Raw genomic sequence first — 11,878 nt, forward strand, 5'->3', positions numbered from 1 at the left:
TGAAAACATTCTCCTGAGGTCACAGCCATTGAGTGGTGGAGCAGTAACAACACATGGCACCCTTGGTCTAGTCCAGCACTCTGGATGCCACAAGAATTGCAGAATTGCAACCCTTGATTTTTATACATTTGGATATTTTCTCTTTCTTTCTTTCTTTTCTTCCTTCCTCCCTCCCTCTCTCTCTCTCTCTCTCTCTCTCTCTCTCTCTCTCTCTCTCTCTCTTTCTTTCTTTCTGAGACAGAGTTTCACTCTTGTTGCCCAGTCTGGAGCACAATGGTGCGATCTCAGCTCACTGCAACCTCCACCTCCTGGGTTCAAGCAATTCTTCTGCCTCAGCCTCCCAAGTAACTGGAATTACAGGTATGTGCCACCACGCCTGGCTAAATTTGTATTTTTAGCAGAGATAGGGTTTCTCCATGTTGGTCAGGCTGGTCTTGAACTCACGACCTCTGGTGATCTGCCAGCCTTGGACTCCCAAAGTGCTGGGACTACAGGTGTGAGCCACCGCGTCCAGCCCTCTTTGCTAGTTTCTTAAGGTAGAAAGTCAATTATGGGTTTGTGACCTTTCATCTTCTCCAATGTTAGCATTTAGTGCTATAAATTTCTCTATCACCACTGCGCTTTAGCTACCTCCCACATATATTGATATAGTATGGTCTCATTTTCATTCTGTCTATGCATTTCTACAATTTAATCTGAGGACTCTTCTTCACTCCAAACTTTATTTAGAAGTCTGACGTTTAATTTCTAAATGATTAGATATTTTGCTATTGTCATTCTATTATTGATTTGTAGTTTGGTTTCATTATGGCTAGAAAACATACATACTCAGAATGATTTCAATTCTTTTAAATCTGCTGAGGCTTATTTATGGCCCAGGATATAGTCTATCTTTCTGAATATTCCATGGGCACTTGAGAAAAAATTGTATTTTGCTGTTGTTGGGCCCTATTCTTTTTTGTGAGACAGTCTCCTCTGTAACCCAAGCTAAAGGGCTATCTTGGCTTGCTGCAACCTTCGCCTCCTGGGTTCAAGCAATTCTCCTGCCTTAGCTCCCAAGTAGCTGGGGCTACAGCATGCACCACCATGCCTGGCTAATTTTCGTATTTTTAGTAGAGACAGAGTTTCACCATGTTATCCAGGCTACTCTCAAACTTCTGACCTTAAGCAATCTGCCTGCCTCAGCCTCCCAAAGTGCTAGGATTACAGGCTGAGCCACTATGCCTGGCCTTGTTGTTTAAGCACTATTCTACAATGTTGCTTCAGTCCTGTTGGCTGATGTTACTGTCCTGCTCTTCCATATCTGCTAGTAATCATATGTCTACTAATTCCACCAATTGCTAACAGTGAAGTGGTGAACTTTCCAACTACAATTAAAAATGTGCTTTTCTCTTTTTAGTTCTATCAGTTTTGTTTCATGTACTTTGAAGTTTGCTAGAGACAGACACATTTAGGATCATTGCATTTTTGTTGGATTGATCCTTTTATCATTATATAATATTCTTTTTGTGTAATAATTTTCTTTGCTCTGAGTCTCAGTAGACTGAGATTTGATATTAATAGTGCTACTCTTTAATTAATGTTTGTGCAGTTCATCTTTTTCTATTATTTATCAACCTATGTTGTTAACTACGTTATGAGTTTCCTACAGAAAACATTTTTTAGGATGGGTGGAGCAAGATGGTAGAATAAAGAACTCTACCAATCATACTCACTCCCCTGCAGGAAGACCAAGTTTGCCACTCTCTACACAAAAGACGCAGCTTTGCAGGAACTAAAAATCAGGTGAGCACTCACAGAGCATGGTTTTTGACTTCATATGGCTGAAAGAGAACAGTCTGGAAGTCCCTGAAAAAAGTAAAAATAGGGCTATCATATGATCCAGTAATCCCACTCCTAGGCATATACCCAAAAGAAATCAGCACATCAAGGAGGTATCTGCACTCCCATGTTTATTGCAGCACTGTTCACAATAGCTAAGATTTGGAATCAACCTAAGTGTCCACTCACAGATAAATCCATAAAGACCATATAAACAATGGAGTACTATTCAGCCTTATAAAAGAATGAGATCCTGTCATTTGCAACAACATAGATGGAACTGGAGGCACAGAAAGATAAATTTTGTATGTTCTCACTTATTTGTGAAAGCTAAAAATTAAAACAACTGAACTCATGGAGGTGAGGTAGACAGTAAAAGGACAGTTACCAGAGGCTGGGAAGGGCAGTGCAGTGGGGTGGGGGTAAGGTGAGGATGGTTAATGGGTACAAAAAAATAGTTAGAATGAATAAGACCTAATATTTGCAGGCACGACAAGGTGACTACAGTCAAAAATCATTTAATTGTACATTTTAAAGTGACTATAACAGCATAACTGAATTGTTTATAACACAAAAGATAAATGCTTATGGGAACAGATACTCAATTTGCCCTAATGTGATTATTACATATTGTATGCCTGTATCAAAACATCTCCTATACTCCAAAAATATATATACCTACTACGTACTCACAAAAATTAAAAATTTTAAATCATGTTTTACATTTTTTTCCACTCTGCCAATTTACATTTTAATAGTATTTTGATCATTTACATTTAAGGTAAATATTACTCTGTTAGGCTGCTATTTATTTTGTTTTCTGTTTTCCATTCATCCATTCCTTTTATGTTATTTTCCTATTAGTTAACTAAATTTTTTTTTTAGATTTCATCCTGGTTTATTTACAGTGTTTTCTTTTTTTTTTTTTTTGGAAACAGATTCTTGCTCTTGTTGCCCAGGCTAGAGTACAATGGCATGATCTTGGCTCACTGCAACCTCCGCCTCCTGGGTTCAAGCGATTCTCCTGCCTCAGCCTCCCTAGTAGCTGGGATTATAGGCACCTGCCACGATGGTAGGCTAATTTTGGTAATTTTAGTAGAGACAGGGTTTCACCATGTTGGCCAGACTGGTCTTGAACTCCTGACCTCATGATCCACCTGCCTCAGCCTCCCAAAGTGCTGGGACTACAGGTGTGAGCCACCATGCCTGGCCTATTTATAGTGTTTTTAACTGTACCACATTTTATAGTTTTCTCAGTAGTTATTCTAGGTGTTAAAATGTACATATGCAACTTATCACAGTTTGTCATTTTACCACTTCAAGTGAAATGTACCAAGTTTCATTCCACTTAGGCCCCTTTACCCTCCCCACTTTTTAAATCTAATTGTTTCTCCTACATAAAGAGCATTTTGCTCCAACCATCAAATATGATTCTAGAAACTCATAAGAAAAATATATTTATCCCTATTTTTGCCAGCCTGCAATATTCTTTCTTTCCTGCATTCCAAGCCTTCTTGTGTTATTTCCTTTCTACTTAGAGAACTTCTAGCTAAGTTTTAAAGTCTGCTAGCAACATTTTCTCTTTGCTTTCCTGTCTAATAATGGCTTTAGTTCCCCTTCATTCATGAATATAATTCATCAATGACCAAAAGATACAGAATTTTTATATGATAGTTCTTTTCTTTCAGTACCTAAGAAAATATACTACTTCCTTCCAGCCACCACGGTTTCAGAAGAGAAACCCACAGTCACTCCCTATAGGGAATGTGTTGCTTCTGTCTGGCTACTTTGAAAAAATTTTTTTGTCTTTAGTTTTCAAAAATTTTATTACAACATGAGTTTGCCATGGACTTAACTTACTTAATGTTACTTCAGACTCGGGATTGTGTAGTTTATATCTTTTGCTAAATTTGAGAAGGTTCAGCCATTACTTCTTCAAATACTTCAAAAACCTCTTTTTCCTCCTTCTGATGTTACAAATGTTTGTTCTTTTGTTATTGCCCCACCTTCTAAATACTGAGAGAATCAAATCTCATCCCATTCCCTCCATGCCTTTCAGCTTTGTCTATATCACTATCACTCATTAAGGAAAACTACTACAGCCCTTTAATGAGCTCTCTATGCCCTATGCCCTGCCCAGTATTTTCTCTACAGAAGTGAGAAAGATCTTACACAAATAGAAATCAGATATTACTCATCTGCTGAAAATCTACCACTAAGTTAAAAATAAAATTAACGAATGAGGCTTATGATATGCTCACCTTTGGGCTCTATTTGCCTCCCTCACCTCACCTCCTGCCCCTCCTCCAGTCAACCCCTCCCTTCAGCCACTGTCACTTTTTGGTTATTCCTGAAAACCACCAAGCACATTCCTGTCCAAGCCTAGCAGCTGCTATTACCCCTGCTCAAAAGGGGCAGAACCCGCATGGCTCACGCATTGAATTTTATTCAAATCTCTGCTTTAATATTCATTTCATTAAGGTTTCCCCTGACTATTCTTTAAAGTACCACATTCGGCCAATCTAACTTGCTTTAATTTCTTTGACAGTCTTTAAAACCACAGAACATTTAATATACATAAAGATATAAATATACATAATATATTTAGAGACATAATTTATTATTTTTTAATATATTTATTTACTTTTTTTTGAGACACTGTCTCTCTGTCACCCAGGCTGGAGTACAGTGGCATGATCTCAGCTCACTACAACCTCTGCCTCCCAGGTTCAAATTATTATCCTGCCTCATCCTCTCAAGTAGCTGGGATTACAGGCACCCACCACTACGCCCAGATAATTTTGTATTTTAACTACAGATGGGTTTCACCGTGTTGGCCAGGCTATCCTCGAACTCCTGACCTCAAGTGATCTGCCTGCCTCGACCTCCCAATGTGCTGGTATTACAGATGTGAGCTACTGCGCTTGGCCTTATTTTTTTCATTATTATATCCTCAGCACACAGCAAGTACTCAAAAAATATTTGCTGAGTTTAAAAATGAGTGTATAAAAAAGCCTGACAACAGAATAAACACAAAACAATGGAGGTAAGGTGGGACATTCAAAGTGCTTTGAGAAAAATGATAACCAAGAAAAACAACAGTAAAGATGAGGTGGGCAAAGACTGAACTATTGGCAGGTGTAAGAATGGTAAACATTCAAAACATGATTCAAAGAGGAGAATATTTTTGTGAGTAGTATCTGAAGGTCTGATTTAGGAATCAGTATTCTTCATCACTTTCAGAGGTTAGGACCCCTATGGAGATGTTCTTGAAAAATGCTCCAAAGTTGCCAACCTCTGAATTAACTACAGGAAATAACAAATCCCCTGATGTAATCTGTGCAGTACACATTAACTCACCTGGGAAGCTCTGGCTTGGAAATTCTTCCTCCAGTCTCCATGGCTCTTCTCCTTGCTCCAGCCTGAAGATCACCTCTGGTTTGTGAACACAATACCCTGTTAATAGGAAATAATTCAGGATTTGAACCAAGCAGTCTAGACTTCAGGACTTTGAAGCAGGAAGAAGCTTCTGGGGCTGCTTGAAGTTGCCACTGAACATTTTCACCGGAGAGATGAACACAAGTATCTTCTGGTGCTCAAAGGTGATCAATCAACACTGACTCCTGAAGCTTAACCTTAAATATCATTAAACTATACAGACTGCCCAAATGCTTCGTAATCAAAAGAATAAACAAATGCTATTTAGAGTGATACAGTGAACAGACCTTACCCACTGAGACAAGGTTGCTGTAGTTCTCCAGTGTCACATCTCTATACAGAGCTCTCTGACTAGGGTCCAGGTGCTGCCACTCTTCCTGGGTGAAGCCCACAGTCACATCTTTAAATGATATTGACCCCTGGAACTTCTGTTCCACCTGAAATGTTCAGAATTAGGGGGCATGAAAAAAGAATTATGGGCTAATCCTTACCAAAATTATTATTTACCGAATACTTGTTTTGCTTTATACTTTTAGGGAAAAAAGAAATCGTAACAGAAATATTCTGCCATAATGCATTATGATATTAATTCATGCAAAAGAAAATTACCACATTCCTACAATATACCTGGAACTATCTTCACTGCTGGAAATACTAATAAAAAAATCTTCTGCTCAAAGAACATACAGAGTGGTAGGAAAGTGGCATGTGGTAATATGTAACAAGTTCTAAGGGGAAAGTACAAACACAATGGACTAATGTTAGGAGCAAAGTTAGTTCTGTCTTGAGCTTCACTGAGAACTATAGCTGTTGGTTGAATTATGAAGAACACTCTATTATGTTCTTCATAAGCGTGGGGCCATGATACAAGCAAAGGTGAGGAACTCCAACACGTCGCAGACATCAACAAAAGGGCAGACAACACAGGAGATGGCTTAGTGCTGTAGAAGGCCAGGGAAGTAGTCAGGAAATGGGTTATAGAGTAATTTTAGACCAGTAGTCTCCAAAGTGATCATTTATCATTTTCAAGAATATTACTGAGAACTACAGATTCATATTCACAAATCACAGAAATAAACTGTCAGTACATTTATTATGAATTCTGATTTGTCATTTGGATTTTAAAATGTATAAAAAGAGCTTAATATTTTATTTTACTGCAATACGTATTCTGGGTTCTAAACCTTTAATTCAGAGACAATAATAAGGATGTGTAGAAAATGGAAAGATTTTGGAACTATTACACTTGAAATATCTGTGGAGCACATAGGAGAAGATATCCAACTGGATTGTTCTGGATATCCTCTAGGGCACATCTTTTAGGGATCACTGCTGTGAAAAAGGGAGGGCCAAAGCTGAGATGTGAGCATATACTGAAATTACGTGACCAGGTTTTGTTTACAAAAACAGTTCTATTGAGAAAGGCAAAGGACAAAACAACATTTACATAAACTACTGTAGAAGAAACCAGGAGGACATGGATAATAAGAGACTAAGAGGAACAAAATGTGGTCATCAATACTTTAGGAAAAAAATGTTTCCTCAGGTTATCCCCATGAACAGCTGCCCAGATACCAGAGCCACAATGTAAGCCAAGAATGTAAGGGCAAAATAGGTTAGACACAGTATTCTAGCAATAAAGGTCCTAAATATATTAAATTTGAAGCATAGGCCAGGTACGGTGGCTCATGCCTGTAATCTCAGCACTTTAGGAGGCTGGGGCACTGGATCACCTGAAGTCAGGAGTTCAAGTCAGGATCACCTCAAGTCAGGAGATCAAAATGGTGAAAAATCCGTCTCTACCAAAAACACAAAAAATTAGCCAGGCATGGTGGTGGGCACCTGTAATCCCAGCTACTCAGGAGGCTGAAGCAGAAGAATCACTTGAACCCAGGGGGTGGAGGTTGCAGTGAGCCGAGACTGTGCCACTGCACTCCAGCCTGGGCAACAGAGCAAGACTCCGTCTCAAAAAAAAAAAAAAATTTTTTTTGAAGCATAATATGGAGATCAAGAATGAAATAAGGACTACAGAGACACTTATAATTTAGTGGTATTCAAAGACATCAAGAGGGAATCAGAAGGTTGTCAGAGAAATGGGGAAAGAAAATAAAGTAGTCCTCACACCTGTAGTCCTAGCACTTTGGGAGGTCAAATCAGGCAGATCACTTGAAGTCAGGAGTTCAAGACCAGCCCGGCCAACATGGCGAAACCTTGTCTCTGCTAAAAACACAAAAAAAATTATCTGGGCAAGGTGGCAGGTGCCTGTAATCCCAGTTCCTCAGGAGGCTGAGGCAAAGAGAATCACTTGAACCTGGGAAGCGGAGGTTGCAGTGAGCCAAAATCACACCACTGTACTCCAGCCTGGGCGACAGAGGAAGACTCTGTCTCAAAAAAAAAAAAAAAAAAAAAAGGTAAGTAATTGTTCCAAAATTTATGTATAGGTTCAATTCAGCCCTAAACAAAGTTTCAGCATGTTATTTATGAATACTAACAAACAATGTTTATATGGAAATGCAAGGAGCTAGGAAGAGCCAGGATCTTGCTGAAGAAAATATGTGTTAAACCCACTACTAGACACCAAGTTGCTTCACCAAGTGTGGTACTGGCAAAACCAACCAACAGAACACAATCCAAAAAACACCCAGACATATATGTACACATAATTGATGACAAATATCACAATGTAAACCAGTGGGGATAGGATGGTGTTTTCAAAAATAATTCTACATTAACACTATGCAAAAAAAGGAAGCTGACATCTACCTCATACAAAAGTAAATATCCATTCCAATGAAAGAGATATAAATGTGAATGCCAAAACAATATATATATTTTTTTCCTGAGATGGAGTTTCGCTCTTGTTGCCCAGGCTGGAGTGCAATGGCACAATCTTGGCTCACCACAACCTCCACCTCCCAGGTTCAAACGATCCTCCTGCCTCAGCCTCCAGAGTAGCTGGGATTACAGGCATGTGCCACCACACCCAGCTAAATTTTGTATTTTTAGTAGAGCCTGGGTTTCTCCATGCTGGTCAGGCTGGCTTCAAACTCCCAACCTCATGTGATCCGCCTACCTCAGGCTCCCAAAGTGTTGGGATTACAGGCATGAGCCACTGTGCATAGCCAACAATAAATATTTTAAAATATAATAAAAAAGATCATCTTCATGACCTTGAAGTAGGAAAAGTCATCTAAAATAGGACAAACACCAACAAATAAACTTAATAAACTAATCTAGGGATTGGTAAACTACTTCTGTAAAGAAACAAACATTAAATATTTGCCCGGACACAGTAGCTCATACCTGTAATCCTAGCATTTTGGGAGGCCGAGGCAGGTGGATCACTTAAGGCCAGGAGTTTGAGACCAGCCTGGCCAAGATGGTGAAACCCCACTTCTATTAAAACAGAAAATTAGCCAGGTGTGGTGGCATGCACCTATAATCTCAGCTACTTGGGAGGCTGAGGCAGGAGAATCCCTTAAGCCCTGGAGGTGGAGGCTGCAGTGAGCCAAGATCAAACCACTGCGCTCCAGCCTGGGTGACAGAGTAAGCCTCTGTCTCCAAAATAAAAAAATAAAAAAAAAGAATCAGACATTAAATATTTGGAGCTTTGCAGGCCAAAAGGCTCCTGTCACAACTACTCAACTCTGCCACTGAAGCCAGAGACTAAATGTAAATGAGTGAATGAGCAAGGAGGTGTTCAGATTGTGAAAGGGACAAGACAAGAGCTTCAGGAGTACTGGCAATGTTTGTTTTGACCTACGTATTCATTATTTGCACCACGGAGTTGTAATAATTCATTGAGTTCTATATTTAAAATGTAGGATTTTTTTCTTAAAATGTAGGGGTTTTCCATCTATGTGCCACACGTGTAGAAATAAATTTCATTAAAAATTAAAATACAGCTGGGTGCAGTGGCTCATGCCTGCAATACCAGCACTTTGGGAGGCTGAAGCAGGTGGATCACCTGAGGTCAGGAGTTCGAGATCAGCCTGACCAACATGGAGAAACACCATCTCTACCAAAAACAGAAAATTAGCTGGGCATGATGACGCATGCCTGTAATCCCAGCTACTCAGGAGGCTGAGGCAGGAGAACTGCTTGAAGCCGAAGGTGGAGGGTGCCGTGAGCCGACATTGCACTCCAGCCTGGGCAACAAGAGCGAAACTCTGTCTCAAAAAAAAAAAAAAAATTAAAATACATTTTAATTTATTGATCTAACACTATATCCAAAAGAAAATTGGAATCTGAGTAACATAAAAATTAAAAAAGCAGTTTAACTCAGTAGACTGCATTCATTTCAGGGCTATCACTAGAAGGTTATTCACTGTATGTCCCTATGTTATGACAAAAAAGGTATCTTCCAGGAAGTCTTTGTGTCTTCAGAGGAGTTGGTCTGTCTGTATCCAGTGACTTCCTCTCTGCATGGTTGTCAGAAACATAAGAAACAGATGAAGCTCAACTTATTGACTCTAACTTTGCCCTACTATTGATCTGTTACTTGACATTTTCCGGCAAGTTCAATTTTCCTCTATTACTAATTTCTATCCTAACATATTGACTCACAAATCTCACAAAGTCCCCTACAAAATAAAGTAGGGAATTAATAAACAACTTACCTTGTTCATTTTGCTCTGTTCTTGAAAGACGGAGACAACTCTGAAGATACAGCTGAGTTAGAAAAAAATGAATGGGGTCATGAAAGATTTGGCCTGGTTGGCAACTCCCAGATTTTCTGCCTTAAGAAGCCATAAACACCCAACAGGTAAAATGCCCCCTCTGGGAGAATATCAATGTCCTCTGACACTTTGGAACAGGTAGTAGAAATGGTGTTATACCACCCTAATATAAGTGTAACATGATCATATAATTCTTGGGCACAAGATTTTTCACCGGCGAAACGTAAATATTTGCTTCCTAAGGATTTTAATCTCCCTTGGTGTTCGCCAAAAACTTATAATGACAGTATTGGCCATACAAGTTAGCAATACATTTAATAAAGGAACATTAACACTTCACTAAAACTATTGTAAAAAATAGGACTAAGCTATCTATTTTCCCAGTAATGTTACTTAACTTCTGGTGAGTGACTCCCCAGAAAGGCATAAGCAGCAGTGCTTCAAAGAAAAAAAAGTTTTAATTTTTTCAACTTTGCAGCTATTTCTCAAAAGGATATTTTAAACTTGCTTTGATGTCTGTGGAAAAGTAGACAGTAATGGCTTGGGGGTCAGAAGATGTGTCTTTTAGTCTTCCCCACTAACAAACTGTGATCCTAAACAAGTTAGTAACCTTCACAAACAAAATTCAAAAAAAAAAAAAAAAAATTGTTTCCTTAAAAAAGGGGTTCAAAATAAAATTTTTTTTTTTTTTTTCAGACGGAGTTTTGCTCTTGTTGCCCAGTCTGGAGTGCAATAGTGTGATCTTGGCTCACTCCACCTACCGAGTTAAAGCAATTCTCCTGCCTCAGTAGCTGGGATTACAGGCTTGCGCCACCACGCACAGCTAGTTTTTGTATTTTTAGTAGAGACGGGGTTTCTCCATGTTGGTCACGTTGGTCTCGAACTCCTGGTCTCAGGTGACCCACCCGCCTCGGCCTCCCAAAATACTGGGATTACAAGCGTGAGCCACCGCGCTCGGCCAAAATTAGGTAATTACTGAAGAGCCTTCCTGAGTCCAAGGTCAAGTCAGGACAGAGGAACAGCAAATATCAAGATGCAATGATGGACATGACTAGAGGGCAGTTCGGAACCTAGAAGGACGAATGCAGAAGGGGAAACCGAGCCTGTCTATGCTGGGCTGGCGACCGCACCCACCCTTCCCAGCTCAACTCCCGCGGCGCCCCCACATACGCGCACAAGCTCGCCCCGAGCACTACCCCTCCCACAAAGCTCGGCGCGCGCACCGCGCAAGCGCACATACCCTCTTCCGCGGCCTCCCCCACAAATGGGGCGGCACGCACTGCGTAGGCCGCTACGTACACTGGCTGTCCCTCTGAAGAACCGGCCTAGAGTCCTGGCAGATACTTCAGCCCAGTCGTCCCGTGGTTCCCTAGTGAAGTCCCCGGGACTCCTCCCCACCACCCGGCACGTGCCGCCGGTCCCGGGAGTCACGCGGGGCCTCCCTCTGTCCCTGCCCCACCCGCCGGGGCTTACTCCGCTCCCTCATCGGGTTGCATTCGCCCAGGAAGAGCGCGCAGACCCTTGCAATCCCGGGACTGCCTCCCACGTAAGACCTAAGAAAAACAAGGAAAGGCGGAAACCTGGAGGCAGCCGGCAGACGAGGCATGCGCAGAGCCCGTGCACAAGGCCTGACGCTGTCCGCACATAACCTGGAAACTACCTTTCCCATGAGGCCGCGCGAGCAGCCTTTTGGGATTGGCCAAGAAGCGCCCAGCTCGGCAGTGGGCAGATGCGGGTTGAGTTGGTGCGCGAGCTGCTTGCAGCCCTGGCTCTCCCCGGGCGCCCCAAAGGGATGCACTGCAGGGGGGATCTGTGTACAGCCAGTGTGCAGTTTAGACACAGACGCGTCAAGGAAAAAACAGCTGCGCGTCAGTGTCACTTCGATGTTAGGAAGTAGATCTCATCGTTACAGTAAAAGACTGTTTGACCCTATCAGTGAT

The 11,878-nt window shown here is 41.1% G+C and overlaps 1 protein-coding gene across 1 annotated transcript in view; it reads right to left on the reverse strand.

The window, feature by feature from the left end:
• LOC116545109 (zinc finger protein 33B-like) overlaps positions 1-11,564 on the reverse strand; it is a 56,521-nt gene extending 44,957 nt beyond the window's left edge. The window contains 4 exon segments of the mRNA XM_032271732.1: positions 5,182-5,277; positions 5,552-5,696; positions 9,879-9,930; positions 11,412-11,564. Coding sequence (XP_032127623.1) covers positions 5,182-5,277; positions 5,552-5,696; positions 9,879-9,930; positions 11,412-11,434 — 316 coding nt within the window. The 5' untranslated portion in view covers positions 11,435-11,564.
• Between the last annotated feature and the right edge of the window lie 314 nt (positions 11,565-11,878).

The sequence above is a fragment of the Sapajus apella genome, unplaced genomic scaffold, assembly GCF_009761245.1.
Source record: "Sapajus apella isolate SASKATOON/1434 unplaced genomic scaffold, GSC_monkey_1.0 scaffold247, whole genome shotgun sequence".
Taxonomy (NCBI): domain Eukaryota; kingdom Metazoa; phylum Chordata; class Mammalia; order Primates; family Cebidae; genus Sapajus; species Sapajus apella.